This window comes from Corythoichthys intestinalis, chromosome 17 (genome assembly GCF_030265065.1).
Source record: "Corythoichthys intestinalis isolate RoL2023-P3 chromosome 17, ASM3026506v1, whole genome shotgun sequence".
NCBI classification, from domain to species: domain Eukaryota; kingdom Metazoa; phylum Chordata; class Actinopteri; order Syngnathiformes; family Syngnathidae; genus Corythoichthys; species Corythoichthys intestinalis.
Window position 1 is genome coordinate 16,587,335 of NC_080411.1, and position 14,084 is coordinate 16,601,418.

The window sequence follows — 14,084 nt, forward strand, 5'->3', positions numbered from 1 at the left end:
AGTAAGGTGCCCGTGCCATCGTCACAAGTAGTGTTTGACTCTGGTCACCGCCCCCTTTTATGTGAACGCGCAGTAACTCTGACTGGGTTGACACAGGTTCGACTAATCAACCTCATAATCAGCGTCGTAGTACCGATTGACCACAAACTAGACAACCAGGTTTTGTCAACTCCGGTTACCCGATGGTAAACTGGATTACTTCTGGGGAGGTTGAACTCGGTTCGTAGTATAGGCCACTGGCCTTTTAACTGTTGTTTATTTTGAGAAGCCTCCAGTCAGCTGATCGTCACCTCAGCCAGTTGGCTGCCTCTGCTCCCATTGTGACGTACGATGATCAACGCCGGACGGACAGATGACGTCGCCGCCGCTGATTGGCCACGATGAAAAGGCGGCAAGCTTCATAAACCTACCGCTGTCAATGCTTTGGGAGGTCGCATTTGACAGCATTCGTGCCTCGGTCTTTATCGCCAGCTGTTTGCTCGCCATTCATTCTCGTGTGCGTTTGATCGCTACTTTGATACACTCCCGCTTTTTCGGTGAGGTCTTTATTGTTTTGGCATTATTGGATCATTTATGTTCACCACTGTAAATAAGAGCACTGAAGCAGTAGGGGTAAGCTGCCATTTCTGTTCAACCCGTTTTCTCCTGTTTTATTTAGTGTAAGAAGCTAGGTTAGTGGCCGTCTTTTCTTTTTATGGTTGGGAATGTAAAAGGCAGCTAAGATCTCAAGCTAAGACCATTTATCTCTTAGGGTGCAGACAATTAAAAAAACGTGTGGAATTTGCCAAGGCCCAGAGCCTGTCAAAAGGATGGACGGTGGAAAAGTCGCAAAAGGTGGATTTTTCAGATGAATTTTCCATTGAATTACACCACAGTTGCCGCAGATATTGCAGGAGACCTACTGGAGCCTGCATGGATCTGAGATTCACTCAGAAAACAGTGAAGTTTGGTGGTGGCAAAATCATGGTTGGGGTTACATCCAGTAAGGGGATGTGCGAGAGGGTGGAAGGCAACATAAATAGTCTGAAATATCAACAAATCTTAGCTGCCTCTTACATTCCTAACCATAAAATGGGACAAATTCTGCAGCAGGATGGTACTCCATCGCATACTTCAATCTCTACCTCAGAGTTCCTCAAGGCAAAGAAGATCAATATCCTCCAGGACTGGCCAGCTGGAGCATGTCTGGGGTAGGATGAAAGAGGAAGCATGGAAGACGAAACCCAAGAATGTTGATGAAATCTGGGAGGCAAGCAAGACTGCTTTCTTTGATGTTCCTGATGACTTCATCAATAAATTGTATGAATCCTTGCCGAACCGCATGGATGCAGTCCTTCAAGCCCATGGAAGTCATACAAAATATTAAATTTAGATCTCACAGCAACGCTACTTAATTCGCTTATGTTATGTAACATATTATTGTATTTTAAGTAGAGCTCAAATGAATACTCGAGCAACTCGAGTAACTCGAGTTTAAAAACTGATCCGAGTAATTTCATTCACCTCGAGTAATCGTTTATTTTGACAGTTCTAAGCATCACGTTTTGCTCGGACTACTTTTAATGCGGGACAACATGCTGATGTCACGTGCATAGAGGAAGAAGCACAAAAAAAAAAAAAAAACTTACTGCAGCCGACAGCCGCTACAAACGACGCCGACGTTGCTAAATACCAGCCCGCACGATGCTACGTTGGTAGCAGGTAGCGTCTAATGAGTCTCATAGAGATCACATGTATGTTGAATTAGATGCGAAATGACAGACTCGGCCGCGTCTGGGCAGCGTTAGTAAACAGCCGACATCTTAAAGCAGTAGAGCGCTAAGCGCTAATAAAGAGCGCTAAGCGCTAATAAATACGATTAACGTCACTGTCATTAGCTCACGTAACGTTAGCCCTGTGGAGGGCTAGGTTTCTATTAATTATGACCACTGTCGATGCGTGGGTAACGTGTTTTACATACAGGCTTTAACATAACATAGCGTTGTGGAATGATGAGGGTGTAAAATTAAAAACTCAATAATGCTAACTATCAATTTTAGCTCAGTAGTCATTGCTGGATAAAACACCAAGTAGCACTGGTCCCTAATGTGCTCCAATACAGCCTGCATCATACATTTATTTTGAACACTGCAAAAACTCAAAATCCTATCAGGACTTACATTTTAAACTAACTTAAAACTTAACTATAACTTTAAAATGGCTTGACACAAATAGAAATTCAATTGAAACACGTGGGAAATTTTTTTTAAGTGATGTGTGTTATCAAGCGTAATGGCATTTTTAGGTATACATATATATATATATATATATATATATATATATATATATATATATATATATATATATATATATACATATATATATATATATATTTTTTTTTAATAAGATCGAAAGTTTTTTTGAGTGAAAGCAGTGAATTAGTCTTTTTTAAAATTCTAGTTACATCTGAGATGCAATTGTTGGCTGTTTTCAACAATATACATAGAAAATAATGACATCGATTGACTGAAAATGGTTCAAGATTAGATGAAATGTCTTGTTTTCTCATGTATATTTATAATTGGTCTTGAGCTAAAATATATTTGTTTTATCCGATTACTCGATTAATCGATAGAATTTTCAGTCGATTACTCGATTACTAAAATATTCGATAGCTGCAGCCCTAATTTTAAGTACATTTTTGGTTCAATTTTCACACTACTTTCTGTAAGCGACAAAACTTTTGTCTTGCCAAAATTTGACCTTTAGGTCTTAATTAAATGATAAAAAGATTTGTCATTTCAGTGAAACAAATATATTTTTGTACATTCAACATTATTTGGGAGGGTCTTAGCTTTCATATGAGCCATTTTTGAAACCAATTGAATAATTAAAAGTCAGGTTATTAGCAATTGTTTCTACAAAATGGATAAGCGACAAGACTTTTGTCAGGGACTGTACTGGTCCATCCCACATGAGATCTAATCGGCATGGATGTGGACCGTGAACCAAAACGAGTTTGACACCCCTGCATTAGAAGAATCCCGACCCCACTTACTTGAAGCCAGTCCCTACCCAATATTGCACAATATCCACTGAAATTTACGATTGTTATTGCACATTAATCTCTCGTGTTTTTCTCTTACCTCATTCACGTTTAGCATTTAACGTGCCTGTGATTCCACATTTTACTTGTGAAGAGAAAAACCTCTTGATTGGAAGGGGGTGATTAATAAAAGGGGGCACATACAAAAGACCAACCGAGAAAGATGCTGAGACGGCAGAATGAAGACGGAGGTCCGCGGGGCCCGCCGGATAGCCCGGCGCAGCCCAGAACATTTCACGCGCACATGTCCGACGTTGACCTCCGTCTTCTCCACCTCATCTTTGAGGGTGAAAATGGAAAGCAGATGGCAAAAAGAAAGTGAGAGGCCGCCAGGAATGTTTGTTTGTTTCAACATGGATGACAAACATCTGGCAAAAACGTTTCGTCATCTGGCCCCCACTTTTTCACCTCCTCGTCTACCCTCCGCTTGAAATTGGAGCTTTTTTTCTCTCTCTTTAATTCCATTGAGTGCGGTCACACGGGAAGAACGTTGAACACAAAGTCTCATTGTTGCTATCATTTTTTTTAATAATACGCCAATGATGTCAGGAATTAGGGGTCTCATTTATTCAACAGAAAGAAGGTGTCGCACCCTAGTGGTGAGGAGTTGCGACAAAACCTCCTAAATTGTGATATCGTGTTTAAGCTTCCTTTTCACCGCCAGTTCAAATGGATTCGACATCTATCACTCAAAGATGATTAGGTTTCTGACACTAATCCTGACAATTTAGCTTGACCAAACACCCGACCCGAACCCTATAGTTTGTTCAAAAATACAATATTTTCGGAACGATGCCGTCATCTAGCGGCACTTCATTTGTACACAAAACATTTACCGACTTGTTCAAAGTCAGCAATTTACAAGCAAAAAAAGTCATTTAAATCTAATCTTAACAACAGCCACTTTTGTTCTTTTTTTTTTTCCTTTTGCTCCGCCTCCTTTTTTTCCCTCCGACTGCTGATGTGTCAACAGCTATTCTTTTTCTACGGCCGCACATGCACACACTCTAGCGGTTCCAGATGTTTGCAGGGATGATGTCATGGCAGACCGGAGGTGCTTTTTTCCCCTTCTTCTTTCTGCACAAAACACGAAGTGCAGAGAAGAAGAACAAGATTCATTCATTGGTTTGTTTCTGTGTGTTAGTGGAAGGAAACAAGTGTGCAACTAATAATCAGTGGCGTGTTGTGCCGGTTGCCTGGCAACGACAGTGTCAATAAATGAAACTTCCCAAGTTTGGGGTACTTCTTGTGATGACACAGGGGGTTGTCCGATGGGGGTTGGGGTGCTGAAAGCAAATTACAAGTGAAGGTGAAAGGTCCCCGTTGGAATGTCGTTGTTGAACGAGCGTGTTGTTTTATGGCAGCGGTTTGTGTGTGTGTGAAGGGGGGGGGGGGGGGGGCCTTTTTAGAAAAGATGATATATGAGCAGCCACATTTTTGAGTACGTTGAATACAAATGTGTATTTTCCCAAGATATAAAATCACTTCATGGCCAAAAAAATATATATTTTTGTGATGTAACATGACTGCCGTTTAGTGGTGAGAGGTAAAACTGCAGCCAACTACTTATTGTTGTGTATAGAAGAGAGCATAACCATCCATTAATTCACTTGATAATGGTGTCCACGAAGTCTGGACGTCCAAGCCATTTTGAATATATGTCTTTATGATTATTTTCTATATATTACAATTGTATTTAATTAAATTTTGATAATTCGTTTCATTTAAAATTATTTATATTTTTATTACTCGTGGCTTTTTTGTTTGTTTATTGATTATTGGTTATTTTTCCAAATGGCTCTTTCATTTAATTTATTCATTTTGTTTAAAATACAATATACATACAACATACAATATAGAACTCGTTAAACACTACCGTGAAAAACAAGGGATCATTGTATTACATTTTTGCATCAGAAGAAAATACTTTTACTTTTTACTTGTAATTTTTTTTAAAGCAACTTTTGTACTTTTATTTAATTATTTTTTTCTTAGATACTTGTACTTAGGTATTTTTGTACCTATATCTGTACTTTTATTTAAGTAAAAAAAAAAAGTAAGTATTTCATCCACCACTAGATTTAACCATACTTGTCAAGTTATACGGTTTCTGTGTAATTTCAATTTGTACAAGTGAGCACTGATTTTTAAATGTGTACGATGTATGGTCAAAATCTGTACGTTTTTCGTGCATTACGTTTTTTTCTCCGTTCAGATTTGTCACCGTTTCAGTAATGAGACAATGTGCGTTACTACGTTGGTTGAATGACGTGAGAAAAGTCAGAGACACGGAGAGAGGAGTGTTTGTTGTGATGCTGTAGCAAACGCGATGCTAGGCTAGGTGGCTATTTCCTAACTGTAGCCGACAACCTACGCCTTGATATCACATGCATATAGACCCTACCCACCGACGTCACAAAATCACGTGCTCGCTTTATGGTTCCGCCCCCTTGTCCGTCATTTTGTGTCTGTATTATCAATGGTCTCAATTGATCAAGCAATTTATAATGCATTTCATGGAAGACCCGGTGCTTTCGGATGCCGTAAACTCACTTGATGCGTTGCATAAAAGGCGTTATGTGGAAAAGCTTCAGTTTATCCATTCGCCAGATCCATATTTGATGCCTAAATCGATGTTTTTCGACCCGCTGTCTCCGCCGTATTTGCCTGACATCTTCTAGGCACCTGATATGTACAACTATCTTGTCCACACAAAATCAGCCTATTCTCACGAAAGTTTGAAAAACTTTAAGAGCTTGGAGGCTTATAAATACTTCGTTGCTGGTTGGGTGAAACAGGTCCTCGTCCACGTCCTCGTCCACGAAAATTCGGCAGGAATCTATCTTGTGCTTGGAAAGGTGAGTTACGAAATGTTCAATTCAAAATCTTTTGTTATTGCTAATATCCACTGTCAAGTCTAATGTATTTCATGTCGTTTGTCAATGGAGTCAGGGCTTTTAATGTTTATATGGTTTAGCGATAGCACTCTCACTACATACATACGTGTATGTTGTCGGCGATTAACCTAGCAATGATCTTAATTGTGGTTGTCAGCCCAAAACCCTCTAAATATATATTAAATGCATCTTACCAGATATAAAATGACTACTACATAATCTGTGGTAATCGTTTGGAGCCCAGTTTTCTCGTCGAATTGCAGCAGCCCATCTCGCTCTCTTCTCTCCGAGTCTCTCGGAATCCGGTAGAACTTCAAGTCTCTCCGTCTTCTCCGTCTATCTTCTCTGTTATTGCAACCGACCGCCACACACGCCTTCACCATTTTGACTATTAATGTTAACGAGCAGAAAAACACGTCGTAAATAGGAGGAATGTACGTAGCCGTAACAGGTAAACATGATGTGTTGACGGACAATTGGGCGGCACCAGTCAGGAGGAAGGAGTTGTGACGTCACGTGGGTAGTGCGAAATGACAGACTCAGCGGCGTTGGTAAACAGCCGCCATCTTAAAGCAGTAGATTTCTCAGAAAGGCTCTGTTGTAGTGAGCCTTCCTAGCGAACCTAAGTACCATTTTATTTTTACTCCTAAATCGGCAAAATCGTGACTTGAATCTATCTTTAAATGATGAAACAGTTTTAAAACTTTAACATTTCGAAAGTAGACAGAAGGGAACTAATGCAAAAACGGGAGCAATTTTAATAACTTTAACAATTGATTCACAACATTAACAAGAGTATCTATATTTCAATAAAATTAGCATAAATTCACCCCTAATTAACCATATCGTTGAGCTGTCACGCCATACCAATTGTTACCATCAAGTGACAACTCAACCATCTGTTCAAGCATATTAATGAAAAATAATTTGACCCTTATGTGGTTTTATCTTGCATCAAGATACATAATTCTGTAAAGTAACATGTTAGAAGATCAAATTTGTTGAAAAAAAGAATCTACCTGTCATATTGTAGCCAAAAGTTGCCCACACGTCAGGAGTGATGTTTCTGTTGAAAACTTGCTAGCAGAAGGATGAGTGAACTCTTACCAACAAAAACATAGAGGGGCCTCTAGTGGATTTTTTACACACAGCATATCTCAACCAAGTTGGAGAGAGGACACAATCAGGTTGAGTTCAGTACAGCACATTATACCATAAGTATAGGGACACAAAATGTGATCTACCAAATTGTCGAGCAAAACATCATTAATCAAATGACGTCCAAACATAGCAAAGGTTACTATGTTTTGTCTTGTTTTTTGGGGGGAGAAAAAAAAAAACCATGAACGGTCATGCCATTTACTTTGCTAAGTAACTAAGTATCTAATTATTCCTACCTTCAGGTAACTGAGTTACTAACTCAATTACTTTTTGGGAGAAGTAATTTGTAACTATAATTAATTACTTTTTTTAAAGTACAGTGTGTCCATAAAGTCTCTTTACCATTTCAAAAATTTATTAAAAATGCAATTGATTAGATATTTTATTCAGATTTGTTCTATTGTATTCAGCGTTTACTGAAGTTTTTTTTTTTTTTTTACCTCTTTTAATACACTTCTACATGGGCACCATTAGTTACACGAAGCACATCAAGACGGTACTCGATTTCTTGCCATGTTCACTGTAGCATAGCCTCATCAATTCTGGCAATGGCATCAGTAATCCTTCGCTTAAGGTCAGTAATGTCCCTTATCTTTGTGGGATACACGATATCTTTAACATAGCCCCATAGAAAGAAGTTCAGGGGAGTGATATCTGGTAAACGTAGCGGCCAAGGAATTGGCCCATCCCTTCCAATCCATCGGTCTGGAAATGTTTGATTGAGGAACCCCAATGCGGTGGTGCACCATCTTGCTGAAAAATGATGATTGGTTGAAGGTCATTCAGTTGTCATTCACGCTCAAATTTTTGAAATGGTAAAGAGACTTTATGGAGACCCTGTAAGATTAACAACACTGGTCATAAAGATGAAGTCTGCAGAATGAAAAGTGACGAAAGCGGAGATTTTATTCTGCCACTTTGTTGCCGAACACAATTTGCCCGCAACTATTGCTGATCACTTCTCAGAATTAGCAAAAGAAATGTTCCCTGACTCAAAGATACCATCGGCAAGCTAATTTTATCAGCTGACCTTTATAATTTATAATTGGACACACTAACGAACTACCTTCAAGTCAAACTGAATTGCGAGCTGAAGTGCCATAAAGTGCAGCCGTCATGACATGATAGAAATTGCTAGACACAATTATAACAAAAGTCACTGTTAAATTTTAGTAATCATGATGTAGCTGAAGATATTGTTCTATGATTGCACCAGGTTATATGTTACAATATTACCAATAAATTCATATCATTTTAAAAATTGACTTTTATTTTTGTTTCATATTCCACGCTATATACAACGTTGTAAGATTAGTCACCAATTTGTAAGGGCATATCTCACTATTTGTAAGATTGCCAACAGCCTTGGGTTGAAAGGTATGATTTAACCATCATTTTTCCTAAAAGTAAAAGTGCATCGGTCGCCAGGTGGACAAAACAACGAGACGCGGATGTAACTTTCAGGCAATTTTAATTGGCACAGTTAACACAATACAAAGTATTCAGTGCTCCCAAAAAACAAAAAAACAAGCAAATTGGCCAACAGGCAACAAGAAGCACACACTCACGCACGCACACACACATAAAACTGTGTAACACAGTCTTTCCTGAACGTCCATTTGCAAAGCAACACGCTCTCAATACTTAAAATAGAGCACTTTTTTTTCCTTTTGCATCTTTATCCATATAATCATATTTATATATTTATACTCTCTGGCTCTCTCTCCAATGTACACGCAACTATATCAACACTGGGAAAACCACGCCAGGAACAAAAAGTGGTTTGAGGAAACTGACAAGAGCAAAAAAAAAAAAACCTGAGATATTACGAGATTTTAAAATTAGGAATTAAGTTGTAATGCAGTATAAAATCAAAATTTTCCTTACTTCCCCGAAAATATGACTATTTCTTTTTAAATGAATTCAAGAATTCTTTTGATGGTACAATTTTCTTCTGTAATACAAATGAAAAAATCTGTATTTTTACTTTATCCCGAAATATGCATAATTTGCATTTTCCTTGCAAGATACGTACATAACTTTTTTTTATTCCTTTAAAAAAAAAATACATATGCATCCCAGCAATGTTCCTTATTCTTATAATACTTTGACACCTCCCGAAATGAAAAACAATCTGCATTGAAATCGACTCATAATACTCGTAATATCCCAACATAATTTCTCGCGCAACCTTTTCCCATCCCCAATAGAACCCATTTTTTTTGTTCTTTTCAGTTCCTCGTCTGCTGATTCAGTTTGTTTGGTACGCCGCTATAAAATTTTCCGTCCCGAATGCAAACAAACCCAACCGAGCATTGCAGTAAAGTGGGATTCAGTGGCAGAATAACACATTTTCTGCTTCAAATAATAACAATTATCATTAACAAGGGGGTAGAAATAAAAGAATATGTGCCGTCGTCGCTTTTTAGTCTGACAGTGTAGGAACAGCAAGTGTCAGTTAAAACGGATCAAGCGGACTCACAGTATGTTGTCAGAAGCATCACAAGCTTTTTTTGGGGTGGAAGGGGGCATGCTATTGTGAAGACGGACCAAAAAAAACAAAAACAAAAGTATAACCTGAATAACGTTTTTGGGGGCGAGGAGGCAACGATAAACAAAAATAACTTGAATGAACTTTCTGGGGGTGGTCAGGCAGTAATGAAACAGCAAAAATAAGATGAGAAGACCCCCCTATGAAATATTAAGAGCCCCCAAAAGACTCATTCAGGTTATCAGGCCCCCTATTGTGGACGCCGACAGAGGAGGCAGGCAGGGCAAGCATGCGCCAACATCAGAGGGCGCTGTCCCGCGGGGGTGGGGTCAGGGGAGGGGGGCGTTCGGGGGTCAGAGAGAGGACCAGACGCCAACCAACCGCCGCGAGCGACATGATGACATGAGCCACATCAAGCTAATTTTCACACACACAAAAAAAATCCTCATCACATGAAGCGAAGCATCACAATTTAGTACCATTTTTCCGATTCTGATTTTTTGTCGTAATGTCGCCACTGTTTCCGCAACATTTTTCCATGTTTGTAGTACTTCAAGAAGTCAAATTTTGCAACATGTATTCATTTTAACACTTGATGTAACCGTTTCGAGAATATTACGACTTCATTCTTGTAATGTTTTTGTAATATCGCAACTTTTTTGGAACTTTCGGTGAGTTAGCCCCGTCAGACGCAAATTTATAGAAAAATTATGTCATTCGTTTGTGCTAGAATTGTGCTGCTATTGTTTTTGAGATATTAATAATTCTTTTATAGGTCAATCTGAGGTCAACCAGCCAGTGATGACGTCACGCAGCCCCCCATTTGTTGCAAAATGGACCGGAAATGTTGCCATTCGTTTATGCTACGTTTGTGCTGTACAAAATGTGCTATTATTTTATAGATACTGTATTAAGATATTAATTTTGAGTAATGACCCTCAATCGCAGCCACTCCGTCGCGGCTGATGAAGTGTACCATCTCGCTCAATAACAGAGGGGTGTCCCAACAACAAGCACAAACATAGCAGAAACAAATGGCACCCCTTCGGGTCCATTTTGCAGTAAATAGGGGTCTGCAAGTCATGTCAATTAATATCTCAAGGCCCCCATTTGTGCTACATTTGCGCTAGTTGTTGGGACACCCCTCTGTTATTGAGGGAGTTGGTAAGCTGCGTCAGCAGCGACGGAGGGGCTGCGATTGACGTCATCACTTGAAATTAATATCTCAATATCTATAAAACGATAGCAGCACAAACGAAAATGTTTACAGCATAAACGAATGGCACAATTTCAGGTCCATTTTGCAATAAAATGGAGGGCTGCGTGATGTCATCACTCAAAATTAATATCTTAATATCTCAAAAACGATACACAAACGAAATTTTTTACAGTACAAACGTAGCACAAACAATTGACACTATTTTTTTTAGCCATTTTTAATCAATATGGAGGGGTTGGTTGACCTCAGATTGACCTATAAAATAATTGTTAATATCTCAAAAACGATAACACCACAAACGAAAATATTTTCAGCACAAACCTAGTACAAGCGAATGGCATCATTTTTTTGTATAAATTTGCATCTGCAGCCAAAAGATGTTACTCAGGATACTAAAATTAAGACTCGTGTAAACATCCGATAATTTCTGAAATTTTATTAAAAGAAATGTTCAATTTGCCAATCTTATATTGTGCTATTGGACTAATATATTGTAATTATGCGACAATACCTGATTTTGTAACTCAATACTTTTTAAGATGAATTTTTTTTCTAAATATTTGGAGACTCGAGATGTGCTTAGATTCTGCGTAATTTCCGTACACCCTAGAATTGGATTTTTAAAAATAATAACATCATGAGAATGAAGTTGTAATATGACAGTGAATGATCACGTCCCAGTTCCGTTGAAGGACGTCCATTCCGTTTCCACGAGTCAAAATCGGACTGGAAGTCTGTTCTCGTCAATGAGAGAAAAAAAAAAAACATTTTTGTGTTTGTTCTCGTAATAAAACCAAAAGTAAAGTCGCAATGTTTCAACTTCAACGTCAACTATTTCAGAAGTCAAAATGATGATTGTAATAGTATGAAAATCTTCTAGAAATAATGTGTTATCACCTCAAAAAAAAAGTCGTCATATTGCTAATATCTCTTCGTTTGTATGTTTCTGATAATATTACGAGAAGAAAGTTGTTGTACTTCCCAAACAAAATCAAAATATTACGACTTAAATCTTGTAAAATAAAAGAATCAAGGACTTATTTGTGGATCCAAGATGAATGGATGGGGATGAAATATGAAGCGAGCCTCTGTCCGGTGGTCGTCGGGCGGGTCGCTGACTTGCTTCCGCGTCCTCTCTCTGACTATTCTGGGGTTAGTCGGGCAGCCCAGCTCAAAAAAGCAAGACAAAGTGTTAGCGCCAAACAATTTGAGCATGGAGGAAAAAGTGTCCATCTCTGGATTTTTCATTTTTTTGTTTGGAAGGGGGGGCTCCCCCGGGCTGCTTGCCCTGCCGCTTCCTCAAGCCAGCGTCTTCTTTAGGAATCTGCAATGCAGGACAAGAAATAAACAAACAACACGTGACAAAAACAGAAAAACAAAGACACGTTAGATGGCGGTGAAAAGGAAAGCGCCATATGATCTTTTTAACATTGAAGGTGATAGACGTCAAATCTGAACTGTGAGTTGAAAGGGATTGGACGTCTATCTCAGTCAGTGGTGCTGCTGGATCAAATGACCATTTACTGTGAGGGATTGAACATCATTTAGGGGCGAAAGAAGATCAAATCTTTAAAGTATTTTTTTACTCATTATGATGCCTTAGTTTCAACTTGTTCTTGTAATATGGAAAAAGTGTTTTTTTCTAAAATGGTAAAGTTCTCTATTTTTTTTACCAGTGAAATGTTTATTTTACTGAACAATTATTTCCAAAGTATTTTGCTAATTGTGTTGTTATTTTTGTAATAATATGAATCGATTGATTTTAACGCGATTTTATGATCATTATAATTCTAGAATGATGAATTTTAATCAAATATTTTTTTTCTGTGGAATATGTTTATTTTACTGTACAATTATTTCCAAATTATCTTGCAAATCGGGTTGTTTTTTTTTAATTCCTGTAATAATATGACTTGATTGATTTGAATGATATAATAATTCTAGAATTATGAATTTTAATTACATAATTTTTGGGTGAAATATGTATATTTTATTGTACAATTATTTCCAAATCGTTTTGCTCATTAGGTTGTTTTTATTTCTGTAATAATATTATAAATTATTCTTGAATGATCAATTTTAATGAAATACGTTTTGAAATATATGTGAAATATGCACATTTTACCAGCCAATTATTTCCCAATTATTTTGCTAATTGTTTTTTTATTTCTGTAACAATATGACTTGATTGATTTTAATAATATTATAACAAGTCTAGAATGAATAATATACGGTAATTGAATTAGTAGCAAAAAAAGTCAAATATGTTTATTTTACTGTCCAATTATGTCCAAATTATTTTGCTAATTGGGTTGTTTTGTTATTTCTGTAATAACATGACTTGATCGATTTTAATATTATAAAAAATTTAGAATTATGAATTGAATTTAATTTATTTAAAAAAAAAAAATCTGTGAATTATGTTTATTTTATCATCCAATTATTTGCAAATTATTTTGCTCATTGGGTTTTTTTTTTTTTTTTTAATTAATTTTTGTCATATTATGACTTGATTGATTTTTGATATTTTTTTGGGGGGGTGAAAATTAAATTGAAGATTTTTTCTCTAAATTCAATATTTGGTCGGCAGAGAATGATCGTGTTTCAACGCCAGTGACATCCAATCCACTCAACATTCCAACTTGTCAGTAAAGGCAACACTTTTTGGGACCTATTTTTACAGATCAGACTTTTTTCACATTCGCGAACTCTTAATTTTGAACTCACATTAAACAGGATAATATCTTCCAGCGCTCAAAAAAAAAAAAAAAAGAGCCTACAACATGCGATAATACAAACTTCTACGCGCTAGAAAAATAAATTTTCTGACATATAATATCGATTGAGTTTAAGACTTCTACAGCAGATGACATTTGGCATGCGGCAACACGTTTACATTCGTCGGGCGAAGGCACCGTACGGCTCAAATGTAGGTCATAGCACCTTTGGCGTTGGTCCCCAAAAAGACCTCCACGTAGGACGTGGGCACGTAGCCCTCCTCGTCCTGGTTGCGGCGCACGCGGGTCCAGCCGTCGCCTTTGTCTTCCTCGATGACGTAAAGCAGCTCGCCCTCGGCCACCGAGATGGTGCCCTCGTTGTGGCCTGACGTGCCAGGAAAACCGCAACAAAGGAAGGATCAATGTTTTAGCTGCGTGTATTAACTGACTATCTGCCATTGACGGTGATGGATTAACCAGAGTGAGGCTAAAAATGAACTATTTACTTCCATAT

At 37.8% G+C, this 14,084-nt stretch overlaps 1 protein-coding gene across 21 annotated transcripts in view; it reads right to left on the minus strand.

Moving 5' to 3' along the window:
- Positions 1-8,597: 8,597 nt before the first annotated feature.
- Positions 8,598-14,084, minus strand: part of LOC130906048 (formin-binding protein 1) — a 110,270-nt gene continuing 104,783 nt past the window's right edge. For 20 of the 21 annotated variants that reach the window (XM_057819938.1, XM_057819949.1, XM_057819937.1 and 17 more), the window contains one exon: positions 12,184-13,955. In XM_057819938.1, coding sequence (XP_057675921.1) covers positions 13,777-13,955 — 179 coding nt within the window. In that variant the 3' untranslated portion in view covers positions 12,184-13,776. The other variant, XM_057819935.1, reaches the window with a different exon arrangement.